The sequence below is a fragment of the Ascaphus truei genome, chromosome 22 (genome assembly GCF_040206685.1).
Source record: "Ascaphus truei isolate aAscTru1 chromosome 22, aAscTru1.hap1, whole genome shotgun sequence".
In the NCBI taxonomy this organism is placed as follows: Eukaryota; Metazoa; Chordata; class Amphibia; order Anura; family Ascaphidae; genus Ascaphus; species Ascaphus truei.
This window is the reverse complement of record NC_134504.1, coordinates 2,868,332-2,884,180: the sequence shown is the minus strand read 5'-3', so window position 1 is coordinate 2,884,180 and position 15,849 is coordinate 2,868,332. Positions and strand designations below refer to the sequence as shown.

Genomic DNA, 15,849 nt, shown 5'->3' with positions numbered 1-15,849 from the left:
GCAATCTGTGAGTTTTCAAGCAGGTGGTTTTGAAGCGTGTGCAGTAATTTCTTTTGACGGAAGGGATGGGAAAGAGACGGATGATTATTATTCAGAAGAATGCTACCCAACTTGATTTTTGCGTGGTTGTTATCTGGTAATGTTTTACCAGTTCTCGTCACCCAGTGACAGCTCATAAAGGCAGGGTATAAGGGAAATCAAACTCCTCCCATGTTACTGTTTACTATGCTTACAAACTACTTTTAATTAAAAAAAAAAAAAAAGGCATTCATCACCAGATTTAATTTAAAGATGTCCTGGCCACTGGTGTTTCTTTCTGGTGCTAGAACGGAATACACATTTAAAGGCCACTGTCGCTGTATATTCCTGTCATTGGAGGGCTCATATATAGACGACGTTTTGGAATTGCTTGTCCACTTGGTTCAGAGGCAGATAAATAGATCATTCCACAGCTGCCATGTCTTTCTGGGGTTTCTTTAGGAGGGTCACAGGGACACTTGGAAGTCCACTGGTCAATTTTCATGGAAAGAGACAATGTAAGGTGTTAGATTAATTATGAGTACAAGGAGAGGCTCCACACAGATCTTACATTTTTCCTTTTGGACTTCAGCTCCATTGAACACTCATTTTATAGTCCTTGTTATACAGGTGTTTAATTACTTGCATCACATTGTAGCCTCTGAATCCTATTTTACCACGCTAAAAGCATTGCATATTTCCAAACTTCCTGCCAAAAGCAATATATGATTCACATCCCAACCAGCCTAATAAACAACCGTAGAAAAGGGTGGTAAGAGATGCATTATGGCACATTGGTTTCATTCTATAGATGTGCAACTAGGACAGTTTTCCTTGATGCTCCTGAAAAGTAAGTCCACGTTCGTTTTATTGAAGCATCTCAAGAATAGACCCCGCAACTAGGACAATTGCCACAAGGTGAATCCACTCTGGCAATTCAGAATCATGTAAAGGGGTTGTCCAAAATAAATAAATAACAGTCCCTTTATGGAGGTTGGAATCGGATATTTCAAAGACAGAATTGTGGTGTCCACAGATGTAGCTGACATTCCCAATATTGCTCTATCTATCTATTAATTTTCCTCCCAAATCTACACACAGCATTTAACAGAATTCTGCAACATTTCTGGTTAAATAAATCGACCATGATCAGTCTGAAGCATGATCAGTCTGAAGCACTCCGTCCGTATCAGCCTCTCAAAACATGAAGTTAGACTACAAATAAACTTGAACTAAGTGTAGATGGAGGGAAACAAACTTTACAAACAATCTTACCAAAGATTAATCAGTCATTATTCAAAAAGGACTACCCTGACCTTTTTTAAAAAGACTAAAAAAAGACCTAGATTTGTGGAATAATTTTCACATTTCAGGCTGAAGCTGTACAATGAAGAACATCCTCCCAAAAGTTCTATAAACGCAACCTGTACCAAACAACTTATAATAAGTTCAATTTTATCTGTGGGGAACAGAGCGCAGCTTTCAGCCGTCTGTTATTGGCCTAAATTAGGACAAGGCCTTAGTCCTTTTGAGTTAAAATATTATATCCCATCATGGCACAGAATGACGCCAATAACCCAACATTGCCCGCAGGTACGCAGTCCAAACCTTTCCAAGTTTGGCAAGAAAAAGGCATAAGGCTCAATGGAGATTTTAATACCAAAATAATCAACATATTGAATTTCAGAGACTCGGAAAGAAGTACAACTTTCCAGAATCGGCATATTTATAAATGAACAATTTGCAATTTCTCTAACACAGGGGTGGCCAACTCCAATCCTCAAGGGCCACAAACAGGTCACGTTTTAAGGATATCCCTGCTTCAGCTCAAGTGGCTGTAATGAGCCACTGATTGAACCACCTATGCTGAAGCACTGAAACTGTGGCCCTTGAGGGCTGGAGTTGGCCACCCCTGTATTAACCGCTTCCCAGACCTTCCCTCAATGTATACACTTTTTGAAGGAATACTACGATATTTGTCTGCAATTTTAATGGCAAATCTTACAATAAAGTGTTAGAAAAAAACCCATTAGACTACCAGATAAATCACTATATAAGAAATTCTCTGGCGTGGGTCATTTACAGTATTTAAAAATAAACAGATCACCATACAATACAAATAAAACCAAATGAAATAAATGCCGACTTTACAGGGAAATAGGTGAAGAAGGATGTATTTAGCTCCAGAGAATTTGTGAAGATGACACACGGGGGTATAAATGGATTTCTTGTGACCGACAGGGCTATAAAATAATGAGGCCAAGGTCGGAGAACTAGGTCATTTAATGAGCTAGTATGTTTTATCTATTGTCTTCCATTGAATCAGCCCTGGATTGTGCAGAAAGTAATCTTCTACATTAATCAGTTCTCCATCCCCAAATACTGTGCCTCAGTATGGATTGGTTTCTATAGCGGGACAGGAATGTTGTGAAGACTTACGGACAGATGTCTCTGAAATTATTTTTATTGTCGGACAGAGATGTGGACAAGTTTTACAGGAGGATAGCTCTGATTTTTTTATTTTTATTATTAGACCGGAATGTGTTTAAGATGGTTTCAAGAACTGCACCTGTCACTACAGTGTCATCCAGTCTGCTCCTGTATGTTATTGATATTATAATTCTGGTTTGGATTTACTGTGCTGGGCTTTTTTTTCTTCTTTCACTAGTACTGTACATTCTTTGTGGAATTCAGTGCTACCAGTTTACCTGCCTGTCTTTAAGCCAGCAAATAAATCCATGTTCAGACACCTATAAAAATAAATATTTTATTCAAACTGTATAAATTAACAGTTTTTGCTTATTTAATGCCATCTCCGTTTATTATTATGTAAAGATACAGCCATTAAAGATTGTCTGAGCTGTACAACTAGCAGATATATATATATCATATATTAGTTGGCTGTTATTCAGAGCTACATCCACTGGGACCCATCCCACTCTATTCATAGAAAAATTATTTGGGATTCCTGCAATTCAGGGAAGGCTTTTCCGATTCATGGCACTGACTGTCCATGTTATTCACAGCTACATAACAAGTAATGCTTCTAATTTGGTTTGTGGACAATTCTTGTGGTAGAGCAAATTCTTGTCTGAAGATTCCGGCGGATCAGGTTTATGTATACTCCAGTCTCGTGGCTAGCTCGTAAATTGGCAAGAGTCGGTTATTTTGGTCCCAAGTGAAGTTTACTGTTCTATTCTACATGCCACAGAGAGAAGCAGAGAATCAGTTAAATTATGCAAATTATGTATTGCACTATATTTGTATTTTCATTTTCATATACACCTGGATTTATTTGTGCTCGTGATTCTCTACTTATACCATTCGTTGATGGTCTTGGATTGAGTCCATCTCTGAAGCAGCACTATTTCCAGGAATTGTATAAATTTATTATCTTTATCACGCAAGTGTGTTCACTTTTAAATGATATTTGCTCTCGGTTATTTTCTGTTTGCGTTCATGCCACAGAGAGATTTCTTTACATATTAATAGGGTCAATGTGGTTTGAATATACTGGCTTAAGACTTGGAGAATCCACAATCCAAATGTAGGACTCTTTTAGTCTGAATTTTGGGCAGGTTGGCCGTTTTAACATCTGTGGAACAGGCTCTGGATTCTGACCGGGAGCAAAAGCATCATGAATTTCAATATCTATGCACTTTGCGTTACAATAGCAATAAGCTGCATCTTCCTCCAAAGAGCTGAGTGCGCCGGCCTAACTTGGTCAAACAATATATCTTTAAATTTTTTACCTTGTCCACGATTACATTCTTAAACGTCTTTAGAGAGATTAAACCAGTGAAGTAAGATCAGTACGTTTATGCATTTTTCTGGAACTGTAAAAATGTGTAGACGAGCATTTCAAATGACATGGCAAGGACATTAAATAGAACAATTATTATGGATGTGTATGAAAAATATACTGTACCCGTTAATCACTGTCCTTTGTGATTTTTAAATAAGGCTAAATTACATAACTCTTGAGAGCCTGCATTTATACCGCAAAAGCAGAATTCCATTCTCATCTGAACACTCTGATTTATGCTTTCAGATAAATATTGGCTATGGAAAATAAAGGAAGCCGGGGCATACGGCAGAGCTGTTTTTCTTGCTAAATAATGGAGAGCAGGAGAATGCAGGCATTTTAATATTTTATAAGTGGTTCTTACAAATGCAGTAGCCTCTGGAGAGAGATATTGGTCTCTTCTGTCGTTTATCATTTCTTTTTGAGGACACCGCTAGGTAGAACAATGAATCTATTTGAAGTTGATTTTGAGATTAGGTCACTGGCATGCAAGGGTGAATCCAGTAAAAGGATGTTTATTTCTCTGTGGAAAAGTTGTTGAAACATGTCACCGGAAAGGGACTTTCAGAGAACAATAGACCAGAGCCATACCAGAATGTCTATTGAAGTATTTCACCTATGTGTAACCCGCCCTTTGAAATTATTATGGCCACTGTTAATTGTGTGTGCCCAGACAGAGTAACACCCCTTCCCCATCACATGGTGCTGGGTGACTAGGCAGCATCATAGTCACACACTCTTCTGCCTAGTTATAGTGATGTCATCGCAGGATCTAAATAGGGGGGAGTTACTTGTACTTCAGGGCCCAGGAGGAGTTAAAGAGGGATCTCGCTGTAAATGGGTTGTAATATAGAAGCATATAGGGTAAGGATTCCCTTTGTTTTATAGTTGGGGACCGTGCCCTATATAGACAGCGTCCCCAGAAATGGCTCCACACTACTCATGAATCACATAGAGGAAGCATAGACCTCAGAGGGGTTCCCCAAGCTGCAGCCCCGAGGCGTAGCTGGAGCAGCCCAATTGGAAGGTCCATGGCTGATTCTCACCCAGAAAGCCGTGGGATGGCGTTCAGTACCCGAGATGGGGATACTGATCCCAGACGGAGATGGAGCACTACCAACGCTACACAGCAGAGGGATGACTTGGGTAACAAGGATTAGTAAAGCCTCAGCACCTCCCTAGCGGGCCGAGATAGGTGGTAGCTAGGGAAGAGGATACAGACCGCACAAGCAGGATAATGATACTATACCAGAAATGTGTGTGTGTGTGTGTGTGTGTGTGTGTGTGTATATTCATACAAATGGCATCTTCATCAAAATGAAAGTTCCTGGCACACATCATAGCATTCCGTGCACGCCCAGCGTGCAGAATCCAGCACCCTGATAAGGTAACGCTGAGGAACCCAATTAAAGAGACCTGATGTAAACTGCTTAGGAGTCAGGCAAGGAGAGGTGCAGGTCTTTAAGGACGGGATACAGCCACAGTTGCCTAATTTAGCAGCCAATTATTTGCATAGCTGTTTGTTTCATATTTTCAATCTAGAAGCACACTTTAACACATCAGAAGTTAAATATCTTAAACTTGCACATTATATATATATATATATATATATTTTTTTTTATGGGCCTTGTCAGAGAGAATAATTCCTTTTTTTTGTTTTTTCTTCTTCTTGGGAATGGTTTTTAAAGCTAATAACAGCTCATGTATACAATGGTTACATTGCTGGCATCACCCATTCTTAATGTCCTGTTCGACACGAATGAAACATGTCAATGATTCCATTAAAGCAAATAATTTCTGTATCTCTGTAATGAAATTACCTCATTTGTCGAAGAATGGACTCCTATTAAAAACAAAAACCCCCAAGTCCTTTACTGTCACATTTCTGTGTTCTCATTCTGTAACCGTGGGGTCTAACAACCAAGGCAACATTGGAGCAATTTTGGGACAAAAAAACCCGAACCAGATCTGTCTAAAGAAAATAATCCTATTTCAGTGGGATTGTTTACTTTGATACATTAGCTGACGTTTTAATTGCACCACTTTTCCCTTTATACACCGACCCCAGAGCCTGCTGAAGAATAGGATACCGATTTTCTTACACACTGCTGGAGAATCTTTTGCCAGCCATATTGTAAGACAAAAGGGGAATATTGGTGAGGGTTGACATTACCTTACTGCACATTAAGGCATTCACACTCTTTCAAAGTGGGGCTGTAAATATGGTCTCACCTCCAGCACTATTTATTTTTTATTAATATATTTTTTACCGTGAGTTTGCTCCTAAGAATGAATCGGTTGTGTAGCTTACATGGCGATCTTCAAATGACCCCAGAAGTGTGCAATGTAGAGTGGGAAGCAGGTCTCGTCCCCCAGTTTCTGTGATTTGCACCTGTAGTTATTTTTGTGAGCAGTATTTCACATACTCTTACTCCTGTTATGTCAGCTGCATTCGCAGTCTCAGAATAATGTGCCTATGAGCTGTGCAGGATACCGAGTCCCACCAATTGTCACTGTGTAAGTATTTTCATTCTTCACAGCTTCCCACTCACTGCCAATATGTTACACTTGCTCTCCCTCCTACATGTGTAATTATCTGCCCATCGTCTCAATAAAATCGAAATATTCAAGGTATATTGTTAGCCCACAAAAGGACACTTTTTTTTTTGTTTCTTAAAGAGACGCGACAAACTATTAGTTAAGAGGTGACTCTTTGGTTAACTGGTATATTAAATAAAAATATATATATTGATCCAATAATGTTCCTAGATTAAGTACAACAAAGACAAAAATACCCAATGCTATATCCAATGTGACAAAATACATAGTTAAATACTTAAATGTTAGTATTCTCATGAATAAGGGTAATTTAGTTATACCCTTTGGCCAAAACATTATAAGCCTGCAGCCACGTCACGACATGACCAGTATGCAGCCACGTCACGGCATGACCAGTATGCAGCCACGTCACGTCACGACCAGTATATGCAGGTCCTAACACTACCTGTGAAAATTCTCATTTACCTCTGCAGTGGAGGGAGAATGGTCACAGTGGGCCTGTCCTGCACAGGAACATGGAAACACCTGCTACTTACTGTATGAGCTTAAACCCAGGGAGGCGGGGCCACCAACCCCCAAACAACTGATACCAGTTGAAAATATAAAATTAATAAAATCACAATCCCAGCAAGCTCTAACCCCAGATCTAGATGAAGTAGCTATATGTTTTAGGGTGAATGCAAAGACTGTGTTTGTGTTTACGCTGGCGGTTATTGACATAAACAATTTGGGTACTGTTCTGTGACTGTAGAAAGGTATAGGTTAATGACACAAAAGCAGACTAGTTTTATTTCCAGGCTGAAATGTTATCTGCACGCGCAGTAGAAAGCTTTACACAACAGAGAGGCATTTGTTTCCAGTGTTTCTGTACACTAATATTGTGCTGAATTATTCTGGTCATGTCCAGCCTTATAAATGTTGATGAATGAATGGGCAGTGCAAGCCTTGGAAACCAAATGTAACAACATTCTCATTCATTGTTCAGGCCTCTGGATGTTAAATCTCAAGTGTGTGCTGCCTTCTTTAAAAATGGCATGTGCTCTCTAATGCGCAGCTACGAAAACTCATCCATGTTCACCAAATATACTAAATCCCATTTCCTTTGTTGGAATTGATGTCGAATCCTACGCAGGAGCAAAATCACTTTAGAGCTGTAACTGTGTAGTACAGTGTGTTAGTAGCTGCATTAGCCCTGGAGCTTCCATGTAGCTCACACATCTTCATTGGGTACAGAAGATCAAGTTAGTGATATTCGCTCCAACATTTGCTTCCAGTCTTAAAAAGACAATTCAATAGTATAAGTCCTTTTAAAGATGCAAAGGATAAGCCACTGGGGCTAGTGAGTTATATAAACAATAACCATAGCACTTTGGCGACTGCAAAGTCGATAGCAGGATATCTCTGTCGCTGAAGGCTGAGAATGGTAAACTCAGACCCAAAACCTCATTGGGAGAGTCCTAGACTCACCTTGATAAAAGTACCAGTGGATTCGAAACGCGTAGGAGGTTACTTACTTCCGTTTTTTTAATATGGACCAATAAAGATTCTATTTTCTCATTTTTGTCTGGGACCCACTCTATTTTGGCTGTGCGTTGGAGTGTTTTTTCCTTTGGGTACAGAAGATGTCTTATCCTGAAAGCTTATGTAAAACTACAGTACATCCCTGAAGAAGCCTCATGTTAAAACCATTTAAAAGGTTACTGTTTTTATAACGAACCTCCACTTCTCCAACACCCATCCAGCTCCTGGAGCTCTGCAGTTGATCACATTTATCACACACCATATTTGTGTGGCCCACATTTGGCGTTGCTTCCCTGAGATCACCTTTTTACATGGCCAAAGGAATCTGCGTGAGAGCGACCCACAAAGAAATACCTTATTGCAGGGGTGTCAAACTCGGTCCTCCAGGGCCACGAACAGGCCAGGTTTTATGGATCCCTGCTTCAGCACAGCCAATGATTGAGCCATCTGCGCTGAAGCAGGGATATCCATAAAACGTGGCCTGTTGCTGGCCCTGGAGGATGGCGTTTGACACCCCTGCCTTGGTAATTGTGACCATGAAATAGAATAAGGCATATGTTGCTGTTTCTGTTCCGTCTTCTAAATTATTAATGTTGGCAAATGCGTAATGTAGCGTGTCGGCTTTCAGGAACACACAGGAATAAAGGGCATTGCACAGTGATTGGTGGTCATATTTGGGGCATTTCTTTTGGATTCTTCTGTAGTCTCAATTGGCAGGAAGTGCACTGACCTTTGCTACATTTTGTGATGATCCCCAAAGGATAGAGACTTGTACGCAGGCCGTGAAGCCGTCTCTTTCTGGTGTGTTAAACATGTTTCAGACCACAGTACTGAGTGTCCAGCCTTGATCTGATTCCAAGCACTGCCTTTGCCACCTCCAAGTGGTGTGTTTACTGTGACTCTTACTGGTAGAAAGCAGTCAATTCGTTCACTAATTAGTTCAGTACACGAAACCTCTAGGACCAGGGTGGGCAACCCTGGCTCCATTCACCACGTGTGGCGAATTGGCAGTCAAAGTGTGGCAAACTGAGTAACTACAACATACGGGCTGCCGGGACTCCCTGTGCGGCCCGCGACGGCCCCCTCAGCCACCCCTTCCCTTCCTTGGTAGGGAAGGAGCGTGCTCCAGCGGTGTGATGGCCTATAAATACCACTTGGCCCATATAGTCTGCCCATTAGGACTAGGAAAACCACCAATATAACAAATCAAGCACTCATCTCCTCCCTGGTCAATGCAGTGTATATGTACTGGAGTCTTACCAGCCATCAGCTGTGGACTGCACATTTATCTAGCCAACTGCCCATTCATTCTACTTCCTTTCTCTGTTTAAACGTCACAACAACACACTCGCTCACACATTGGGAAGATTGAGTGTTAAGAGAACACACAGCATCAAAGAAAACAGACTGTCGGAAATGGCTCCAGTACCTCTCTGCAGTGTTTAAATTTAGCTGCAATTTCTCTTGTGAAATTCAAGTACAAAACAAGCGGTGTACACTGTGTTCCCTAGCATTGCAGCGATGACACACACCTACTCACCTCCCACAAGCCAGTGAGGGGTGAACAACACATTTCTATGCAGAAAGGAGCATGCAGGAATACTGTGCTGCACAAGTCTGTTTATATGAAAGAAAAGCTGCTATAAACCCTTTGTAAAAACATGAATCAGAAGATAATTTTGCCTTTTGCAATACTGATGTATAAATGGCCTTTTATACAATAATGCTTAATCACTAAAAGCATTAATTCTCCTAATTCGTATGTCAGTGACAAAATGAGTTGTTGGTTATATCCTTTATTACTAGAATGGCAACTCAATGTGTTACGAGAACACCTTTGCTGTATGTATATTCTATATATGTATATCTATATTGTGTGTGTGTGTGTGTGTGTATGTATGTATGTATGTATATTCTCCAGCCTTTGTCGATCCACTGCTGGATGATGGGCTTCTCCAATAGCCTTCCAAGCCTCTCCTTAATGTTGCTCCAGCAAATATTTCTCCCGTTTTTTACTTTTGGTTGTTGTCTTGTTCTTTTCATATCCTTCGGAATTCAGCCGAGTACCATCTTGGTCCAACAATGGTCATTTCTTCTTGCGATATGTCTGCTACACTACCCTTTTAATTTCTTGTTGCAGACTTTTGTTTGTTACCTTTTGAACCCGTTGATTATTTCCCCTATCAGAGTAATCCTTTTCTCTGTATGTCTTTGTTTTCTAAAGCTACTAAATGATCTTTACATTTAGGGTTCATTTTTCACATCCAGAAGGGAACACGCAGAATACACGGGACAAACACTTTTCTCCTTCAGGCACAGTGGGAGGTCCAATTGAAAGGTTGTCTTGTTTCTTCCAAATGCTCTCGATGATCGATCTCCTCTTCATTTGATTTTTAATTGAAAAGGTTCCCATACATTGTTACTTACTGGCCAAGGTAAACCGTCTTCAATTACTTCTATTCTATTTATTAACATCTTTGTAGAGATGGCACATTTGTTGAACATCACCTTGGTCTTGCTGAGATTCATATGACGGCTCACCTTTTTTACCTTGCTACTGTTCGTTCTGTGATTTGCTCCTGAGAGATGCATGTATATAAAATAAACCAGAGTCTCATGTTCTCTCCTCATTTTAGTGTAAAGTCACAATAACAGAAACGGCAGCACTTTACCTTCAAAGATCTCATCCATATTACAACACTAAATGTAAAATGTAATTATTTGGTTTCCATTTCTAATCCATTTTATAGGAACTTTGCTGAATTAAAAATTTGATAAACGGATTGTGCCTTAGGCCCGGGCCATGGTGCCTTTGCCCTCGCGGAGGCTGTGAAATCACCTGTGTGAAGCGGGTGCGTTCCCTGGTCATGGTGGACGGGCCGTGCGGGTGTTCCTAGGGGCGTCACAGAGCTGGTTCGCCCTCCTTGGGCGAATCCCTCATGTGACCTGCGTGTCGCACCAAGAAATTTCAACTGATTTCTTGCGCAATGCGCGCCTGCCTCTGCCCGCGTGTACCCGCGGTCTATGGGCGTGATCAATGCCTTAAGGCAATCTGATCGCGCCCTGCGCGGTCTCCCACACCATGGACTCAACCTTAGAAATGACAATGTGGAATTAAAGGTAGAGAAACCCTTGGATAAATGTAAATTGTTTGTAGATGTTAGGAGAAACTATTTTGTACACGTGTATAGAAATATTTCATAGAACTCCTTCAGGATCTAAGTAACATTCGACATTTACATGTTTCTATTGCAGGAATTGACTACAAAACCACCACCATACTTTTGGATGGCCGTCGAATAAAATTACAGCTTTGGTAAGTTTTATTTAATTTTTCCTCGTTTCAATGACTGAAATAAAATGTAGGTTTTTTTATTTCTTATCGCGCTGACTATGTACATAGTCCTGTATCTACTATAATTTTTGGTTCCTGGGGCACAAGGATAAACAAGACTTTCCCAAAAAGGAAAGCTGGCACTGGGATTCAAACCATGTTCCCATCCATTGACTTTGGGGCGTCGGCACGAGTGATGCTTTACCAATAAACACCTTACAACCCATCCACTGGAACGGGCTGTAAGGTTCTGACACTGGAAGGTGCCTTACGGAATAGCACTGCTTGGTAAATATGGGCCATTACCCCAATTACTATGCAACGCCTTGTTCCACTGCATTGTTACATGAAATGATGTTGACATATTAGAACATGCTATTTAGTCGGTAATTGTTTAATGCATTCATTTAAGAAGAACGTTATGTTCTTTGCGTTGGTATACATAGTTTTGTGTGTGAGATTTGTTTTAGTGAGTTATGGTTGCTTCACTAATGCATGTGAGAAGGAGCCTTCTGTGTCGGCTCGTAGTGGCGGGAGGTGGGGCAGGCCGGCTGGTGGTAAGAAGAGGGCCCTGGTGGAATGGGACATTTGGTCGCGGCCGTCCCGCTGGCGTTTAGCCGCAGAGGGACTCTCCACCGAAGCCATTGGCTGCTTCTACACTGTATGAGAAAGTACGTTTTGGGGGTAGGGGGTTAAGGTTTTTAGGATAGGGGGTAGTGTGGGTATTGGGTTAACATTAGGGCTAGGAACTGGTGAATAATTGTAGTCTCATGAGTTCACTGGGCGTGAAACCATGCGGTGGTCTGCCCATACAGGAGGAATTTGGGGTTGTGCGGACGGTGTTCTTTTATCTGACCTCTGCCTGGGTTTATATCACCATCCATGGTGGGTTGGAAGAGGGTTTCTGCGGGTCTGGAGGCCCGGGGCTTATTTAATGATTGTTAAATAGCCCCGTTGGGGGAGGGGAGGGTAATGCCTGGTGGTGGCATGGGGCCTGTTCTCGCAGCTGACTGGGGAGTACGCTGGCAGGTTTAGGCACTTACTGGTTTCTGTATCGGTACTTAATAAAATCTGTGGCCATTGAACCTCCGGACCTTTTGTGTCTGTCTGTCTCTGTGTCTCTGTGTGTCTGTGTCTCTGTGTGTCTGTGTCTCTGTGTGTGTGTGTGTCTGTCTCTCTGTGTGTGTTTTATTTTACATGTATGTTTCAAGGGGTGTGCTGGAAGCAGCTTCAAAGGCTTTTTACTTTGCTGTATCTGACGTTATTCCACTAATTTAGAAGCCTTGTTCAGCAATACATGTCAGAGCCCTATAGCACAGAGGAGGTTAAAAGCATCTTATAACATAGTTTAATAATATATTGGTAGAATGTTTCTTATTCAGAGGCCATACTGTAACTAGTTAGTGACGTTCTGCATTTTCTGCCGATGTAGTGAAGCGGTTAATATATAGCATTTGGTTAAGTATTAACGAACCAAAACATCAGGATCTTGTAAAGTTGCTCTTTTACGGATTTCAGACCAAAAGGAAGGCTTTAGTGCTGTGGTTTCTTCCTGGAATTGAATATACAATCCATATAATCCCACGGGGACCAGTGGAAAAGCACTAGGTTGTAGTCACGCATACTTCTACAATTTCCGCATGATTTGGGGGGAAAAATGAAGTAATAATAAAAAAAATGAAGTAATTCTTTTTCTGGGAATAACTGCATTTAAAGACACGCTCTGCATTTTGCGCTTTAATGCGATTATATGAAACGAATCTAAAATAAATTAAAACTAGTAGCGTTTTCAATGCAAAATGCAACTCTCAGTAACTATAATTATAGTGGGAAACGTGTAATTACAGAACCCAACGACGTGCTCCTCGGATTCTTGTGAAATCGTTCCTCTCAGGGGTCTTGTAAATGTCGATCTAAACTGCATTTCTGATGCTACATAAAACCCCAAAGCAAAAAGGCGTTACGAAGCGCCCCCCTCCCCACCCCCCAGATTCTGATGTGCGTTTCATTCCTACAATGTTCGTATCTCACCCCCTGAGCATGTCCTGTTCTTTACCAAAAAAGGGAGGATTTTCATCTCTAGCTTGAGGTTGCCATGGTAACAGTTAGACCGCTATGGAGAGAGCGCCATTTTAACCCCCCGCTTAATATTTCACACGCTTGTATCTTGAACGCATCGATTTAAAAATAAATAAAAATAAAAACGAATTGAATTGGGCAAGATGAGATTTCATAAAGCAAATAGAAATGTCAATCGGTGCAGATTCGCGCCCGAAACTGCTAATGGTCTATAATGGAAAGAAGTAAGTAGAAGATCCAGGGCACTACGGATTTGTAGAAAATAAATGTATTCTTTCAGTGGCACACACAACGTTTCGAACTGCACAGAATCACTTGACAAAGAACTCTGTGCAGTTCGAAACGTTGTGTGTGCCACTGAAAGAATACATTTATTTTCTACAAATCCGTAGTGCCCTGGATCTTCTACTTACTTCCATATACTTGAAATTACACCAGACATGTTTTTTCCCTGAACCACGGAGCACCGGTACCTTTATACGCAAGTATATTGCTCATCTTATAATATTTAAGGTGTGCAAATCTGAACCTCTCATTCATTATAATGGTAAGAGCCATTCACAAACAATTTGAGATTTCTACTTAAAATACAGCTTAATACTGTAGTTATAAATGTTGTAGTTACGTTTTGCAAATGAAGAGTTCACATCATGTTCCGCGCAAATGGGTATTACATTCTTGTGACACTGTTCCTGAGATATATATATATATATATATATATATATATATATATATATATATATATATATATATATATATATATATATATATATATATATTCAAGAGGCAGGTGTAGGTCAGGCGTGCTCGACTCCTCCAATCCTCAAGGGCCATCAATAGGTCAGGATATCCATGCTTCAGCACAGGTGGTGCAGTCTTTGACTGAGCCACCTGTGCTGAAGCAGGGATAACCTTAAAAAATGACCTGTTACTGGCCCTTGAGGATTGGAGTTGATCACCACTGGTGTAGGTGACCAATATACAAATTCAAAACACCTTTTTATTTGACCCAAGAGACCATAGTAAAGGCATACCCCGGTTTAAGGACACTCACTTTAAGTACACTCGCGAGTAAGTACATATCGCTCAATAGGAAAAGGGCAGCTCACGCATGCGCCTGTCAGCATGCCTGAACAGCAATACCGGCTCCCTACCTGTACCGAAGCTGTGCGCAAGCGGGGAGACTATAGAGCCTTTTACACATGTGTTATTTACATCAGTTATGGACGTATATGACGATTGCAGTACAGTTCATGCATCGATAAGTAGGAAAAAGGGAGTGCTTCACGTTAAATACATTTTCGCTTTACATACATGCTCCGGTCCCATTGCGTAAGTTAATGCGGGGTATGCCTGTATTGAGATGCTGTTAACTCTTAGGCTGTGTCCATGGTCGGGCAGACCGTGCGGAGGCATGCGCACGCTGGCCGATCCAACTGCCCAAGGCAGTGATCGATTCCATGCGGCGTGCGGAAGCGGGAGGGGGCGTGCGGAAGCGGGAGGGGGCGCGCGTTGCGCAAGAAATCAGTTCAAACTGATTTGTTGTCGCGACAGGCCGATCACGTGAGCAGTTTGCCCAATGACGTCACTGGCACACCCCTAGACACGCCCATGGACGGTGTGCGTACGATGGCCAGGGAAAGCACCCACTTTCCCTCAGCCACCGCGCGCCTCCGCACGGCTGAACTTACCATGGACGCAGCTTTATACATACACATTTACACATACTGTGCCATTTGGGCCTCTAGGTCGTTTGCATTCAGCAATAAAAAAAAGGTAAATTAGAAGAAATATAGTATAAATAATTAAGTAATATACAGCATCCCTTCAGTGTTTCTCTGTGCCCTAAATATTTTGGTCAGAGGTGATCAATTAATATTGATTCTCATATTCACATCAGGCTACACAAAGGAATCTGGTGAAAGGAGAAACTGGTTATCCCATAGTCTGTTTTATAGTCCAGGAGAGGAATCGTGCACCTCTAACCGTGTTTGCCGTGCCAGTATTGGCACACCCTGCTACTTGACAACAGAGCGAGGCAATAAGAATGGTACTGTGCCCGCAGGAAATCAGGGGAATAATCCATGTTGTGATATTACAACGTGGCCGCGAGCTCTTGTTTCTAAGGATTGTAATATAAAAGTTCATTCTCAGGCTGTATGAAGTCATTACAACTATTGCCCCATCTATTATAGTTTGTGGTGGAAATTGTATTTTAAATGGCATTTTCTAGCTATTATGGGCTTTGTTTATAATTCAAGTCTTACTAACAAATATTGTTCTGTGTTCTTTTTCTTTAGAATGTTATGTAGGAGAGTTTTCAATCTGTTTGCTTAGCACAAAAATGATCATTTGCTGCATATCTTAATGTCATCCTTTTTGTTTTCTTTAAGGGATACATCGGGACAAGGGAGGTTTTGCACTATCTTTCGTTCCTATTCCAGGGGTGCTCAGGTGGGTTTCCAGTACTAAATTACTATGCATTTATTATATATTGTTCTAGATCAAAGGGAACGTCCGTTGACATTTTACA

General features: G+C 41.1%; 1 protein-coding gene across 1 annotated transcript in view; it reads left to right on the top strand.

Annotated features, from left to right (window-relative positions):
• RAB40B (RAB40B, member RAS oncogene family) overlaps nucleotides 1–15,849 on the top strand; it is a 50,981-nt gene that overhangs the window by 27,210 nt on the left and 7,922 nt on the right. The window contains exons 3-4 of the mRNA XM_075579652.1: nucleotides 11,159–11,219; nucleotides 15,710–15,770. Coding sequence (XP_075435767.1) covers nucleotides 11,159–11,219; nucleotides 15,710–15,770 — 122 coding nt within the window. The remainder of the gene's footprint in view (nucleotides 1–11,158; nucleotides 11,220–15,709; nucleotides 15,771–15,849) is intronic.